Raw genomic sequence first — 13,888 nt, forward strand, 5'->3', positions numbered from 1 at the left:
AACTGGACCTACTGGTTCGACGAAATAAACGAACCGGACTAAAAGCAACAATCCGGAAACGGCAGCCTGTTCTGCTTCCACCGTACGGTATATACCGCGTCTTCGTCGCCCTGCATCCGTGTTTGTTTATGCTGGTATGACGACGAGGACGACGGCGAAAAAGTGGCGTGCAGCGCTGCAGTGGGGTTCCTCGTTTCTTAGTCACTGCTGCAGTCGATGACTAACGAGTCCTTATTCGCCCGCTTCGCTTTGGGAAATTAGCGCTGCGACCTAGCGGCGACTCTGGCTCTCATGGTTTTCCGATTCATCCGTTTTCTCGATGAATCACCGTGTCCCTTTTACCAATCGATTCGCGTTATTTCACAGGACTTCTTACGAGAGTTTTCGGAACGGCGGGATTAAACAAGTGGTTGAAAAAATTTCGAATTACCCGCCGTGATTCGCCGTGAAAAAAGAAGCAAAAAGTGTGCAACGAAGTTTTCCCGTAGCTGTCTCCATTCTCGAGATAATGGAATTTGAAAGTGCGTGGGTGCGCGCTAAATCACCGCGCGCCCTATACACTTTGAGGTTAATTTCCTCCGAAACGGAAGCTTGCACGCAGAAAATTTTCTATACCTTTTCCACGTATTTTCTAACGAAGTATCGCCCCCAACTATTTTTTTCGCGTTTTTTCTTTCGAAAAAATTTATCGATTGCTTTTCCACGAAGTATATTCGAATTGATTTACCGAGGTATATATCGACGCGTCTTTAACTGTCTACGAGCTTGTACATCCGCGCAGAGTTCCGTCCAAGTTTTTACTTTGAGGCAAAAATACACGGTCGCGTAACTAGCCTCCCGGAGTTAAAATCCCCCAGGAGCTAGTCCGAAACATCCAGAAATATCTAGTTCTGCAAACGAACAAGCGAGACACGGATCTCTACTCGATTCTGCATCGTCCATTCGAACATAAACGAGTTGCTGTCTACTGCTAAAGTTTATGCGCGAAAAAGCCATACTGTACCGTGGAGATTAAAAAAATCTCCCGATTTAAAAATACTCACACACCCCGAACCAAGTCGCAATTCCCTGACTTAAAAATCATACGAATCCCTTAAAAATTCCTCTATCTTGGAAACATTAAACCACGCGTACCGAAGAAGACTAACCTCCAGCTCGTATAAAAAGCCGGGACTATCGCATCACGACGAAGCATAATTCGTCGATATAAAGGCGGTTAACGAGCCTCCATTAATCCCGGCGGCAGTCCAGGTCCGAACCAATTTAACCCGTAAACTTCTAAACGCGTGCACGCGCCCGCATATCGCGGCGAAGAGGGTTCCGCGGGCCTTAAGAGCACTTTTTATCCGTCGTTTTGCGCCCCCACTGCTTTTTCTTCGCGAAACCGACGACGGGAACGCAGCGGAGGAGTTTCAGAACCGAAGAGAGCCCGTATGCGTCACCGTGCCCGCATACCGCAACGGCGAATTACAGCCATCCCTTCTCTTCTCACCCTGCCCCCTCTGCCACCCCTTATAATGATGGATATTGTGGCCAGCCCCCGAGGGAGCTCGTCCTCCCGACGATCCACGATCGTGGCCCAGGTACGGAGGAAAGGTTCACGTGGAAAACGGTCTTTTCACCTGGCGTCCTGCATACCTTCTACCTTCGTGGCTATTCAAAAACCCAAGGTAGGGACTTCGTCGCTGGTTCCCGTGAAGTTCGCAAGTCTTAGGATCCCCGGATCGGGGCCGTAAGATCAGTCGAGTCGTTGGGCCTGTTAGGCCACTAGCCTGAGGGACAGGACGAACGTGGATTTTGTTGGAGACTCTGTTGACTTTCAAGAAATTCCTGATCCCCGGGTTGAAAATAGTCGTAGGTTGAACCTTGCGAGTCGTCAAGCTGTTTGTAAACTAGGGACAGGATTGAACATAGTCTTGTATAGTCAGGGTCTACTCTGAAGACGTCTTTCAAGATATTCGTGGGACCTCGTTGGTTCTGCCTTTGGATTGTTAGGCTATTTCAGAGTCGAATGCGAGCTTTGTCTAGTCACTAGAAACGTGGAGTTGCGACTTTTAGGACTGCTTCTAAGATAGGTAGATGAACTAGGCTGACACGAGTTTCTTCTCGGAGTCTACTTGGATTTTATAGTTTAGGAATGAGGGATTGCGATTTCACTGTTTCAGAAATTGCTTGATTCATCGCGTTCTCCTGGAAGCTTCTTCGGACAATAAATCTTGATATGGCTAGCAAAGAGTTGGAAGTCTCTAACAACGATGAACGCACTGACCACCATAACTATCTTATAACTTCGAAAGTTGCCTCCATCCTAATTTAAAATTTAAGACATCAGGTATGAAAGAGAGATTATGAAATGTAGGAACTCTGACGTGTAAAACATTAGCCTTTCTACCGGATATGTCCACTCTATTGAAGCTCGTGAATCGGAGATTCTAGACCTCGCCAGCCTTGAGTTTCAATTTTGGACACTCGGTACGATCCCGAAACGACCGAAAAGGTTCAGAGAACTCCGGAATCCATGATTTATTTAAACAATTCGAGACAGACTTATCAAAACAAGCTGACCGAGATACAAAACACTAATGGCTGAAACCATCGGAGCTTTTTATCACGCTATTGACAAATACCACCGTATCTCTATCTCCGAACGGAAGAACGATGATGCAAACGAATTTCTTGCACGCACATTCGCACATGTGTCTACGACGAAATTGCAACAATGAACGACACGTCGAACGTACAGATGGGTATCTTGGTTTAATCTACCAACAGCATACGATAGATACGATTGCGATTATCGAAAAAAAATGTCGAATTAAGATAATGTCTCGTGAATTTTTATACGATCCAGGCGATACCCAATGGAGATAATGGCGTCGAGATTTCGAGAATGGAGTTACACAGCGGAAGATCTCGAGCGGATCCAGAACGGTTCCCTTTGCAATGGAAATACATCTACTTATTTTCGAACGTGATGCATTGACAAAAGGCGATCATGCAAGATCTCTGATGACAATGCCGCGACACGTGGAAATGCATAAAGTGCTTCATTTCCATATCGATACGAATATATCGGTATGGAAGGCCAGAGTATTAATTCAGGTTTGCTGCTGGCCGAATAAAATGAAAATACGTTAGGTCTTTCATTACGAAACGTTTCAGGAATTTCCTGCAACCTCGTATCAATTCTATCATATATATATCGTTTCAATTTTGTTCTTATTAATTATACTCCATCATAGCTTTATTAAATGTACCATATAATTAGAATTTATTCTTGGCAATTAATATAATGACGTGGAAGCTAGTAGCAAATTTCAAGATTTTATCAATGTATAATTGATTTAATTACGAATTTATAATAATCTGGAGTTTTTTGAAAATGCAAGATTTTTCAGACTACAGATAAGTTCAGGATGACCTGCACACTGTAACTCTGCACGATACACAGACGAGTTTAGCTATTTGATCGATCAGAACTCCCTTGTCCAACGAAGCAGTATCGTGCAAGATCAGTTTTATTCGTATCAATATAATTTTTGACGTCATTTCCCTTCATCTTTCTCTACATTCTTGTCAAGAACGTAAATAAAATCTTATCAAACGGTATTCCGAAACTATTTCCCAACTCGCTCAATCAAATTCGAATTTTCTATTCATTTCCTACGTTTCAACATCCCCATTTTATCTTCTTATCTGTATTAGTGACTCAAATTTCCAATTATACATCTTGATTCACACTCTTATAAATGTGTCCAACGTTAATTAAATTCTCTTTCATTCTGCGATTCTGAAAAAAAAAAAAAATGTGCGCGCGTGCGCAAGCACCATATACGATTATCCCACCAATTTTGTGTCAACGATTTCATCAGCTTTCTACCGAACCACATGCGTTCTTCCCCGAATGCCCTATCTACTTCGAGGGTCGAAAGACGTGTCACGTCATCGGGAAGATTAATAATACGTCACGAACAATGACCATACGCGTCACTTTCACGGAAAACAAGACCGTGAAGCACGTAGACGACTCGTATCGTAGTCCAACGACCATGTTCAAGGAAATTCCTCGATTTCCGCAGGGTCATGACCGAAAATGAAGAGAAGTGGGGAAGTTGGGTCTGACTCAAGTCTGTTCAAGGAAATTCCTTAGCTTTGGGCGACGCGATCGAAAACAGCGGAGAAAATTGAGGTTAGGTTCGGTTAGGTTTCTCCGGTGACCGTAGCTGGTCACTGGGATCGCGTATAACAGATAGAAGAGGTATAGGAAGTCGGTCATGTATTAAAATACAAGAGCAGTTAGAGTACCTGAATAGATAAATTGGCAAGAACATTCTCAAGACACGGCCAAGACCATACGATCTGCGAAATTTTATTCAAATACGGGACAAAGTTAGGTTATGTAAGGTTATGTTATATTACAGGTTCGGAAATTGCAATCCTGGCGTGTTCGAACAATCAGGGAATAAAAGACGGTTAAATTTTAACTAATTTCGCGAAATATTATCCTCCAGATTCGAAATATTCCCTTACTGTACGACTGGCACGATCCACGGTGAGTTTCTGACCGAAGCACTCGACATGGCGTCGTGGGCTCAGTGTTTCAACCCCTTATACCCAACCTTACACGACTAACCCAATCGAATTACTCCTAAAAGTACAACACAAAGAAGCTCAAAAGATCCTCGAAAATAGTACTACGGAATTTGACAATTACATCAATCTCTTCGCATAGCCGGTATCCCAAAAAACCCGAAACCCGAAACTTCATTATCGACTTAGAACTTCAACCTTCGTCCTTATACTGCATTCAAATTGCTACCAATCAAATTCTTACGAAGGGTTGATTTACAACCCCACGATATTTCTTCCAATGGCAGCGCAGCATTCGTGTACAATTCCCTCGAAGACCTGGGACCCTTCCAACTAAGGATACACGAAGGTACCGTTCGCTGGACAAGCAATGTCCACTTCCTGAAAAACCCAGGTGGACCTGCTGCCACCTTTCTTCGGCCACCACCTGCCTCTGCCTGCTTCGGACCCTCGCAACAAGCCTGCTCCTCCTCACGGCACCGCTTTCCGTGGAATATTCTCAGGCAAAGAGCAGTAGCAGCAGGCTGGTTGGCTGGTCGGTTTCGAAACGAGAATGCGTGAGCCGTAATTCCACGCGATCGATAAAGAAAACGAAGCTTTCGATTCCAGCGGCGTTTTGCGGAAAGCGCCGACCGGAAGCGGTGCCCGCACGGATGTAACGAAACATTGAGGTGAACGACGCATCGCGTGACGACTTGAGAAATTCTGATGATTCACTGCGTAGATTTTTTTTTCATACGGTACTGTACCTTTCTTCTGTCAATCTTATTCGGTGATAAAGTATTTAGCGTAAATTTGGGAATTTTTAATTATAGTCGAGATTTAAATTGGAATTTTTTTTGTGGCTATAGTTCGTGAAAATAGCTCGCTGGAAATGATTTGTCGTCGCCTGTTGCTTTCGACGTGTAGATCTGTGAAGAAAGATATATAATATCTTATAATTTGTTTATTATGATGTGTCAAGGAAAGATTCTTAAGTAAATCGAAGCATATCGTCATTGGAGAGTCTAAAGTTTACTCCAGCGTAAATTACATTTCCGAGAGAATAGAAATTTTAGTTCCGAATCTCAAATTTCGGAGCCCCCCCCCCCCTATACCTACGTCTATGTATGATTTAAAAAATTGTAAATTGTCGAATAAAATTTACAAATTCTCCATTTTCATATTAAATATTTCAAATTTCCCGCGAGTGGTATAAGCTTAAAGATAATTTTTATTAAACATGAATGAATCTACATAAACATTGTTTTTAAATTTAAATTTGCAAACGATTTTGAAAATAGCGAGAACTAAGGAAAAATTTCAAGTATCTCCATAAATGAGACTTATGTCAATTTTGTCTCTCTCTTTACGGAGCTTAATGCTTGAAATGTGATATATTTCATATACCACTAGAACACTAAACTACCACAATTTTTGGAATCTTACAAAATGCATATTTTACTCCTTTCGCATTTCTGAATTTTGTTTAATTGAAAACAAGTTTTTATTAAATACCTTCCGCGCAGTAATGTTACTGCCGTATAGAAACACTGTTTTTATGAACACATAAAAACACATGATATACATGTGTGGTCACATAGAAATAAAGTAAGTAAATTATTTAAAAAGTGACTACTGTTAAACAAAAACACTCTGACCTACAGCAATGAAGAAAAACGCAAAATAAGAGACGAACTATAGAGTTTCGGATTCAAGGTGGTTACAATGTAGCCAGTGGCTAAAGCAGACTGATGAGCTAAGCGAAACGAAACGAGACGGGAGGCACTTCTACGTTGAAGCAACGAACATAACCTCACACCCCGGTAAGAAGAAAGCGCAAGAAAGAATTACGTAAAAGCGCTAAAACAATAATATGTTACTCCGTTATCTTATTCCAAGTATTAAAATAATTTTCGTAATTCGAAGAAATTTTGTTCACTAGAACGAATACGGAGCGCCACGCTAAAAAAATTCTAGCCTCGAGAATGCGATGATATGTGAAGACAGAGAGAGACCGAGAGGTCATAAGTGGAAGAAAGAGAAATATTGTTTATCGCGGTAATATCGTATTTCTGTCTTGCTCGATGCCGGATGGGTAGGGAACACCACGATTTCAGTAGCTTCCTTCTTATAAAGGAAAAGAAACATCGAAAAAAGGGTATCGAGAAGAAAAATAGAAAAAATATGCATTCTTGGTCGTATATACACGTATCTTCAAAGTCGGACCTATAGACATCTACACTCTAGAAATCGCACTATTTAGTCACTAGAGCTACAACAATGATCGATTGCGTTCGTTTCATTCAACAGGCCAACTAACTACCTAAATAGTGCATGCTGTTGTTTTTCATCACCGGAAACAATGGTTACGATAATTTCTTTGATGGAACATTTTTAGAGATGACGAAAATACACTGAACCGGAATACAGTCGTAACTAACCTTTCAGCTCCGTGTCAGTCGGTCACGCACACGATTGGTTCGATTCCGTGCTTAAGTTATCGGTAGAAATATGGATGATCGCCAACAACAATTTTTGTGGATTTAAACAGAGATGATGGATTTTTAGATTATATTACGTGTAAAAGGTGAAATGAGAATCGAGTGAAATTTAAATTACACTGTCTGATAGGCGAGGCAAATATGTAACTTTGCAATATCTGTAATTATCGATATAGCGATATCAACGTAATACAAATTTTTTAAAAGTACATTTTCATCGCCATGAAAAGAGAAACGAACTATATGTGGTAGTCGATGAGTGTGAAGGTAGCCTTACATACCGTGTATCGCTTGTATCGATGTTTCACCGTAACGTTTTTACTGCAATACAAAGCGTGAGACCTTGACGAACGGAGACAAGACACTCGGCAAAATAGCTTGGTAGACTCGATATATATGAAAAATACGCATATACTTATTTATTGTTGCACGCTATATAGATTCCCAGCACTCGTAAGAAAGATAGTAACTTGCACGATTTTCCCTAGTAAAGTCCTTGTTTGCTCGTTCCGAACGCGTGACGAGCATGAGTCGCTAGAGAAGCATTAACGTAGCGAAAAAGAATCGAGCGAAACGATCGAACAGATAATCGCGGAAAAGGAAAAGGCAGTCTGACAGCGCCTATCTATCAGATTAAAAAGCAGCGGTATAGATTGTTCGGTAAATCGGTTGCAAGTCGTGTACACAGAAAAGCGTTTCCGGTGTACGTTCTACGAGATACGAAATGCCCGCCGGAGGGCGTATCGATTCGGACAAAACATTTGTGGCCAAGTATACTGTTTCTGAGCGTACCCTAGCACGTCTAGTAGCAACTGTTTCAAGGCTTATGTTTTTCTACTAAGGCAATGTACCGAAATAGTATAGACGATCAGCAGTAATCGAGAGAAAAATGGTGGAAGGAAGTTTTTCCTACCGTATGGGGTAACACTCCCGCGTCGCTGTCATGCTTCGATGTCACCGTTGCTGTGTGCGAGCGGTCGAAAGCAGAGAACACGATGATAGTATCAGTCGCACGTATACACTATGCCACCGTAAAAGGCACACGCATGTATGCACGCACGCGCGCACTGAGACACACACGCGCGTACGTAAAGCAACCACCACCGTGTGCGACACACACGAGTTATACAACCTCACTCGTTGGTGGCGCACGACAGACTGAGACGAAACGCGGCTCGCTAGACTGGAAGGGGAGGTGGCCGCACGGTGGGAAGAAGCGTCGCTGGTGGGGGGAACCGTCGCAAGGGTGTACACCGCGTCGAGAGGGCCCCGTATTTTCGCTTTACCGCGATACGGTCGATACGTGCTCTGTCGACGAGGCGATAAGATTTTCCTTTTTTCTTGTTTTCTAACTGTATTTGTGAACAAAGAAGATTATAACGCTAAATATTAGCAATGGGATACTATTCGATATATTACATCGGGAGATTATTGGAGGAGACGGAGTTCCCGAGAATGAAACTGTGGAACAATTACATTATTTGCAATAAATGAGGTATAATCACAGGCGATAACACAAACAATGTGTCTTGAACAATTATTTATATTTCGAAGGAGAATGGTATTTCAAAGGAGAAACATACTGATGCAAAATTACTTGCGTGCGATTAAAACCGATCAAGAATCAATGAAGGTATGAAACAGCTTGACTATTGTGTCTAGCAAACGTGTTACTTTTCCCATTCGATGGAAAAGAGCGCAACGTGCTTTGAATTGCGAATTTCATACCACGTAACCCATGCACACTCGCGTACATAATGATACTATCGATCGACATTAAACGTAAAACTGTACAGCGACTGTATTAGTAGGTAAGTAGATTGAACGAAGTCGCTACATGCCATTTATGTATTGTTCACTTTGATCAAGAACCGTACATCGATTGATTTATTTAAAAAAAAGGGGAATGAGAAAAATATTGTTCATCTACATTGCAGATGGAATCACGTTATATCCGTACATCCCTGGGTCCTACAGGGTTTAATATCGTGAAGGGTAGCCGAGAGGAAGGAAGATAGGGACGACCCTAAAGCGAGGGAGTGCTGATGCTAAAGCCGCGAGCATGAAGGGACCTTCAAATAAAAAAAAAGGTAGGACCTACTAAGCAAGCGAACGAACAAGAGAGAGAGAAAAGGAAAGAGAATCCGGTCCCCCTTCTTTCGAGACCAGGGAAAGGCCGCACCCACGCAGTTCTTGAAGATCATGCTGGGTCCCCGCTGGCACAGCCCTGAGCGTGTAAGTAAACACACCAAAGTTCTAGTACTTGGACATGGAGCGAACATTTTCCACGAGGTTGGATACCCGTGAGACACAAATGTTGGTCACTCACGTAAACGAGAAACCTTTCGATTCGGTCATTATGGGAAATAAAATGATAAATACTAGAAAATATATAAATCGTAAAGAAACGAGATATTTATCGATACGAGATAGCTTATTGCCACGTAAGGAGCACGAAGTACATAGAACACATAAAAGGATAAATGAAACTTGTACGGGTCTGACCATTGTTACTCCGATCACACGATGCTTACACAATATCGACGAAGTTGCGCTACGTTTTCGCTGTGCAACATCTTCACCTTGCCTTTAAAGCGAATTCGCATTTGCCTGTGTCATAACGGTTATATTATAACAATACTCGAACGTAAGATAATCAGAATGCACATGCTTGGCCAGCGAGTTGGCTGCTTAGGTTAAGTCAAAGTCAACACGTGGCAACGCCGCGCTACAGCTGTCATACGCGTCACGCATCGAGTCAAAGCTCAACTTATTCTACATAAGTGTTTTATAAGAGCTGGACAGAGATCTGTCTCTCATGGTACGATACGAAACAAAATGACTGGCTGGAAAGCAGTTGCACGTTGTCTGACTTTTGATCGGTAGGAAAAACCATTTCTCCGTTAAAGGAGAGCATTGTGTGGCCAGGGTTCTACTGGCTCTGTGTCGGGCTACCCAGCGTTACCTCGTAACATTCTCATGCCATCAACTTCCCTCTCCCGAAATCCCAGACGGGAAAGTGAGTTTCGGAACATGATTGTTAATTTTACGTAACGTACGGCTCACTTGCTTGCTAGGAACAAGTTTCCCCTCCTGCTTTTACCCAGATCTCCGTTCGATATCTGACTTGAATTTTCTTCACTCCAGTTTTCTGACGAAAAAAAGTTACTTTTTAACTTTCCCGCTGTATTTCCTATGTTATTTTCAAGGATAATGTTCGTTCGTTCTCTCTCTCTCTCTCTCTCTCTCTCTCTCTCTCTCTCTCTGTAGAAACGAGACGCAGTGCTGGTTGCGTCGATGTTTTCAAAAAACAAACCAACGTTATTGGTGCAGCGATGTTAATCTTACAACGAAGCAACGAAGAGTGGGAGCCAGCGAAGAAATAAAGAGGGACTAACAACGAAAGAGAGGATGGAGGGATAGGGTTAGTCTGTATCAACTGTGCACCCTTATCAATTGGAAAATTGGTGTGTGCAGTGGGAGCGGAAGAGGAGGGGTCTCGACTACGTTCAACTGACTGGTGGGGGAAGAACGATTAGGTTTACGCGCCTGCTAGGGGCGTATATATCGAAGGGTCGAAATAGGGGCTACTACATAGAATACCGGATTCAGGTATAATTTTCGTTTCTATACTCTCATCAACCGTCTTCGAAGAATCCTTTAAAGTCAGAAATTGTTTTAACAGTCCGCATTGTCTATGCACCCTCGGCGAATTAGAAATTTCGAGCAGGCGAAGCTGGTGGCAAGAGAAGGGTGTTCGTACAAAAGCCAGGGGCGTATCCAAGGAATAGATGGGAGCCTTTGTGTGCACGTTGTGAGAGAACCGAAAGAACGAGCAAGTGAATCAGCGAGAAAGAGCATGAGAGGGAAGAACATCAGAGAGGAACGGAAGAAGAGCGACTCAGACGTTTAGGGCGCATGCGTCACTCATCGTGGGCGTCGGGAATGTGTTGACACGAGAACCCGAGAGAACGCCGTGGCCCTAATGCCACGACGGCCCGTGTTATCGACGATACGGTTCCCATACTGCGGGTCCGCCCCGTCCTCGCAAAATCTGGGTCTTCCTGACGAAATCGAATCTCTCTCGGTGTTAATCTATGGGAATTAATCGTTTAGAAATTACTGCATAAATAACAAAGACAACAAACGAGAATAGACGGTCAAAAACTAATTCGAATACTTTCTAACCTCTAATTATATTCTGTTAAACGTATATTTCATTCGAATTATCCTTTTGTAGCATATTGCGTTATTGACTTGTAATTTTTGGTGATACATTCTCGGAGAAATATTCACCAGTCACTATAAAATTCGTATAAATTTTTATTTACGTTACCTCGTTTCTCGTTCGTTGATATGAGCCTATTTTTCAGGAAACTTTTGCCAGATGTTTAGAAGCTTGTATAGTTATGGAGTTAGCCACGAGGCTACAGGGAATGGCGTTCGCCACGCAGTAAATTTATATTTGTCTATAATCGAACCAGCTGGGTGTAGGAGATATCCACATGACTAAATTATCATTGGTGTTTTAAATATGCTAGACAATAATATTCAATGGGATATGATATACGGTATGTGTTTTAGTAGGTTAACAATTTATTATTTATTTTAATGTCTACTACATAGAGTAGAGTAATCTAACATACATGATTAAGCGTTTGATATGTAAAAATATCAATTTATATTAAAACTAATATTTGAAACGAGATAATTCTAACTACGTGTAACAAATTTCAGTAACCATTACGACAGAAGGTATCAGCTTTTATGTATACTGGACAGAATCATGGAAGGACTATTGAAAAATTCTATGCATTTATGAGCGCGGACTACACGAAGTAAGATCACAATTATTGTTCACAACTCTCCTCCATTTAAACAAGCGAGGAGAACGCTCCTCAATTTCTACGTGTATTACAAAAATGAACTTACAAATAAATATATCCGTTATCTGGTTTGTTTACCATCGCGAGCGAATTATACTTTAATTTCGCGGTTTTATTACGGACACACGAACATTATAACGCTGATTAATAACTATTATTAAGCGTCGATTCTGAAGAAAGCGCCGGAGGATCATTACACGTGCGTGTGCGTATGTCGGTCGAAGCTACGAAGTTTCACTATCAACTATGTATAGAAAACTAGTGTTGCTTGATATGTACATATAAACTAAGCGCATAATCGATTGCATGTCACATGCGTTTAAATTCAAAGGATAGGCAGCTTCCCATGAGAAATCGATGATAATCATAACAATTTGTAACTACAAACGGATGCAATAATAAAGATTCCGTACGTTCTCCATTTACAATGATATGCTTGTCGCTTTTTGATCCGTACTTATTATATTGGTAATAAGGGTATGTATGGAATACAACGTACCGCGACTATGTTGCACAAATACAACGAAATAGCGAAGCTCAGTTCAAAAAGTTCAAGAAGGAAGCTTTTTCTACACACGTACTTTCACGGACAAGTGTTGTACGCAAGTGTACTCGCACATATACAAACAAACTTGCGTCAAATGTGTACATATACGCGTACGTGTGATCGTACATATAGCACGTATACATATATATAAATCTCAATACGAACGAGATAAAGTAGAAAGGCGATGGATAAAAGGGGGAACACATGGGAGAAAGATCGAAAAAAAGTTTATATCACAGGTGCATATCGGTGCAATCGTAATATGTATATATCTATAGTTATATATTTATAATATATGTAGTTTTATATATACATATATATTAATTATCTTTCCTTGTGCATATAAGGGACATGTTTCCACGCTTTGTGTGCATCCTCTGTTTACAAAGGGCATTATTAAAAATCGAAGGTGATAATACCACAATGAAAGCCAAATATGAAACTGAGCGAACAAAGAACGCTGGGTAAATGCGTATATCGAATAGTGGGAGACGTAGAAAGGACAGGACAAAAGGAAAATTACCGGGAATATACCACAGTGGGGTGCTACAAGAAACTTTTTCAGGGTGAAATAAAAAAAAAATTCAGTCATCAGAGAAACACGTTTAGAAAATCTACGAAAAAGCGATGGAAAATGTCGGAGTACAGCACACCGTCAGGGGGTGAAATAAAGACAGGGGTCGAGCGAGCGAGAGAAATAGAGAGAGAAAGAGAGTGTGTGTGTGTGTTGTGTGTGTATGAGAGAGGGAGAGAGAAAGAGAGAAAGAGAGAGAGACAGCGCGCATCCAAATTTCGGAGGGAAAACTCCTACCTTTTACTGGGATAATCTGGGATTTTCAGAGCGATGTCATAGCAGAATACGTTGATTGTGCTAGGCCAAACCGACGGTCGGCGATGGCCGTGCAGCTCACCACTGAGAACACTGAGGTCGCTCCATGTCTCTCACTCGACCCAAGCCACGACCCCGCCCATAATGGGCCTACGATATTTTTGAGACCGTATGTTAAACCATAAACCACAAAGTATGTTCATATATTTGATTAATCTCGTCTGCAAACCACCAAAGATATTCTCTGATATTCCGCGTAACGATATCTACGTCGTAAGATTATCAGCGTTCTTGGTCACTGACGTCAAATGCTTTCCCGAACTTCGCTTATTTCGCCGTAGTTTAATGGCGGCACCACTTGCTTGCCATATAATAGTTACGTTGTTTTCCACCAATATCGACGGAGAAAAGTCTGAATGAATATCATAATTTCTCTGTGATACTTATGAGTATCATAATTTTTATGAATATTGTTTTATTTCTTGCATTTCTTTAATATTGATTATCTTTGGAATTATATTTGATAATGCGCGTTATATCTTTTCTGTGATCA

General features: G+C 41.5%; 1 protein-coding gene across 8 annotated transcripts in view; it reads right to left on the reverse strand.

Moving 5' to 3' along the window:
* Window positions 1–13,599, reverse strand: part of mura (ring finger protein murashka) — a 38,608-nt gene extending 25,009 nt beyond the window's left edge. For 3 of the 8 annotated variants that reach the window (XR_001890097.1, XR_001890096.1, XM_017897341.1), the window contains exon 1: window positions 13,318–13,599. Coding sequence is in view for 1 of the 8 variants with exons in the window: in XM_017897345.1 (XP_017752834.1) it covers window positions 7,987–8,018 (32 nt within the window). In the remaining 7 variants the exon portion in view is untranslated. Of the gene's footprint in view, window positions 1–7,354; window positions 7,396–7,986; window positions 8,218–13,317 lie in introns of those variants that run through there. The other 5 variants (XM_017897345.1, XM_017897342.1, XM_017897346.1 and 2 more) reach the window with 4 other exon arrangements.
* Window positions 13,600–13,888: the final 289 nt, after the last annotated feature.

The sequence above is a fragment of the Eufriesea mexicana genome, unplaced genomic scaffold (assembly GCF_001483705.2).
Source record: "Eufriesea mexicana isolate 0111107269 unplaced genomic scaffold, ASM148370v2 scaffold415, whole genome shotgun sequence".
Taxonomy (NCBI): Eukaryota; Metazoa; Arthropoda; class Insecta; order Hymenoptera; family Apidae; genus Eufriesea; species Eufriesea mexicana.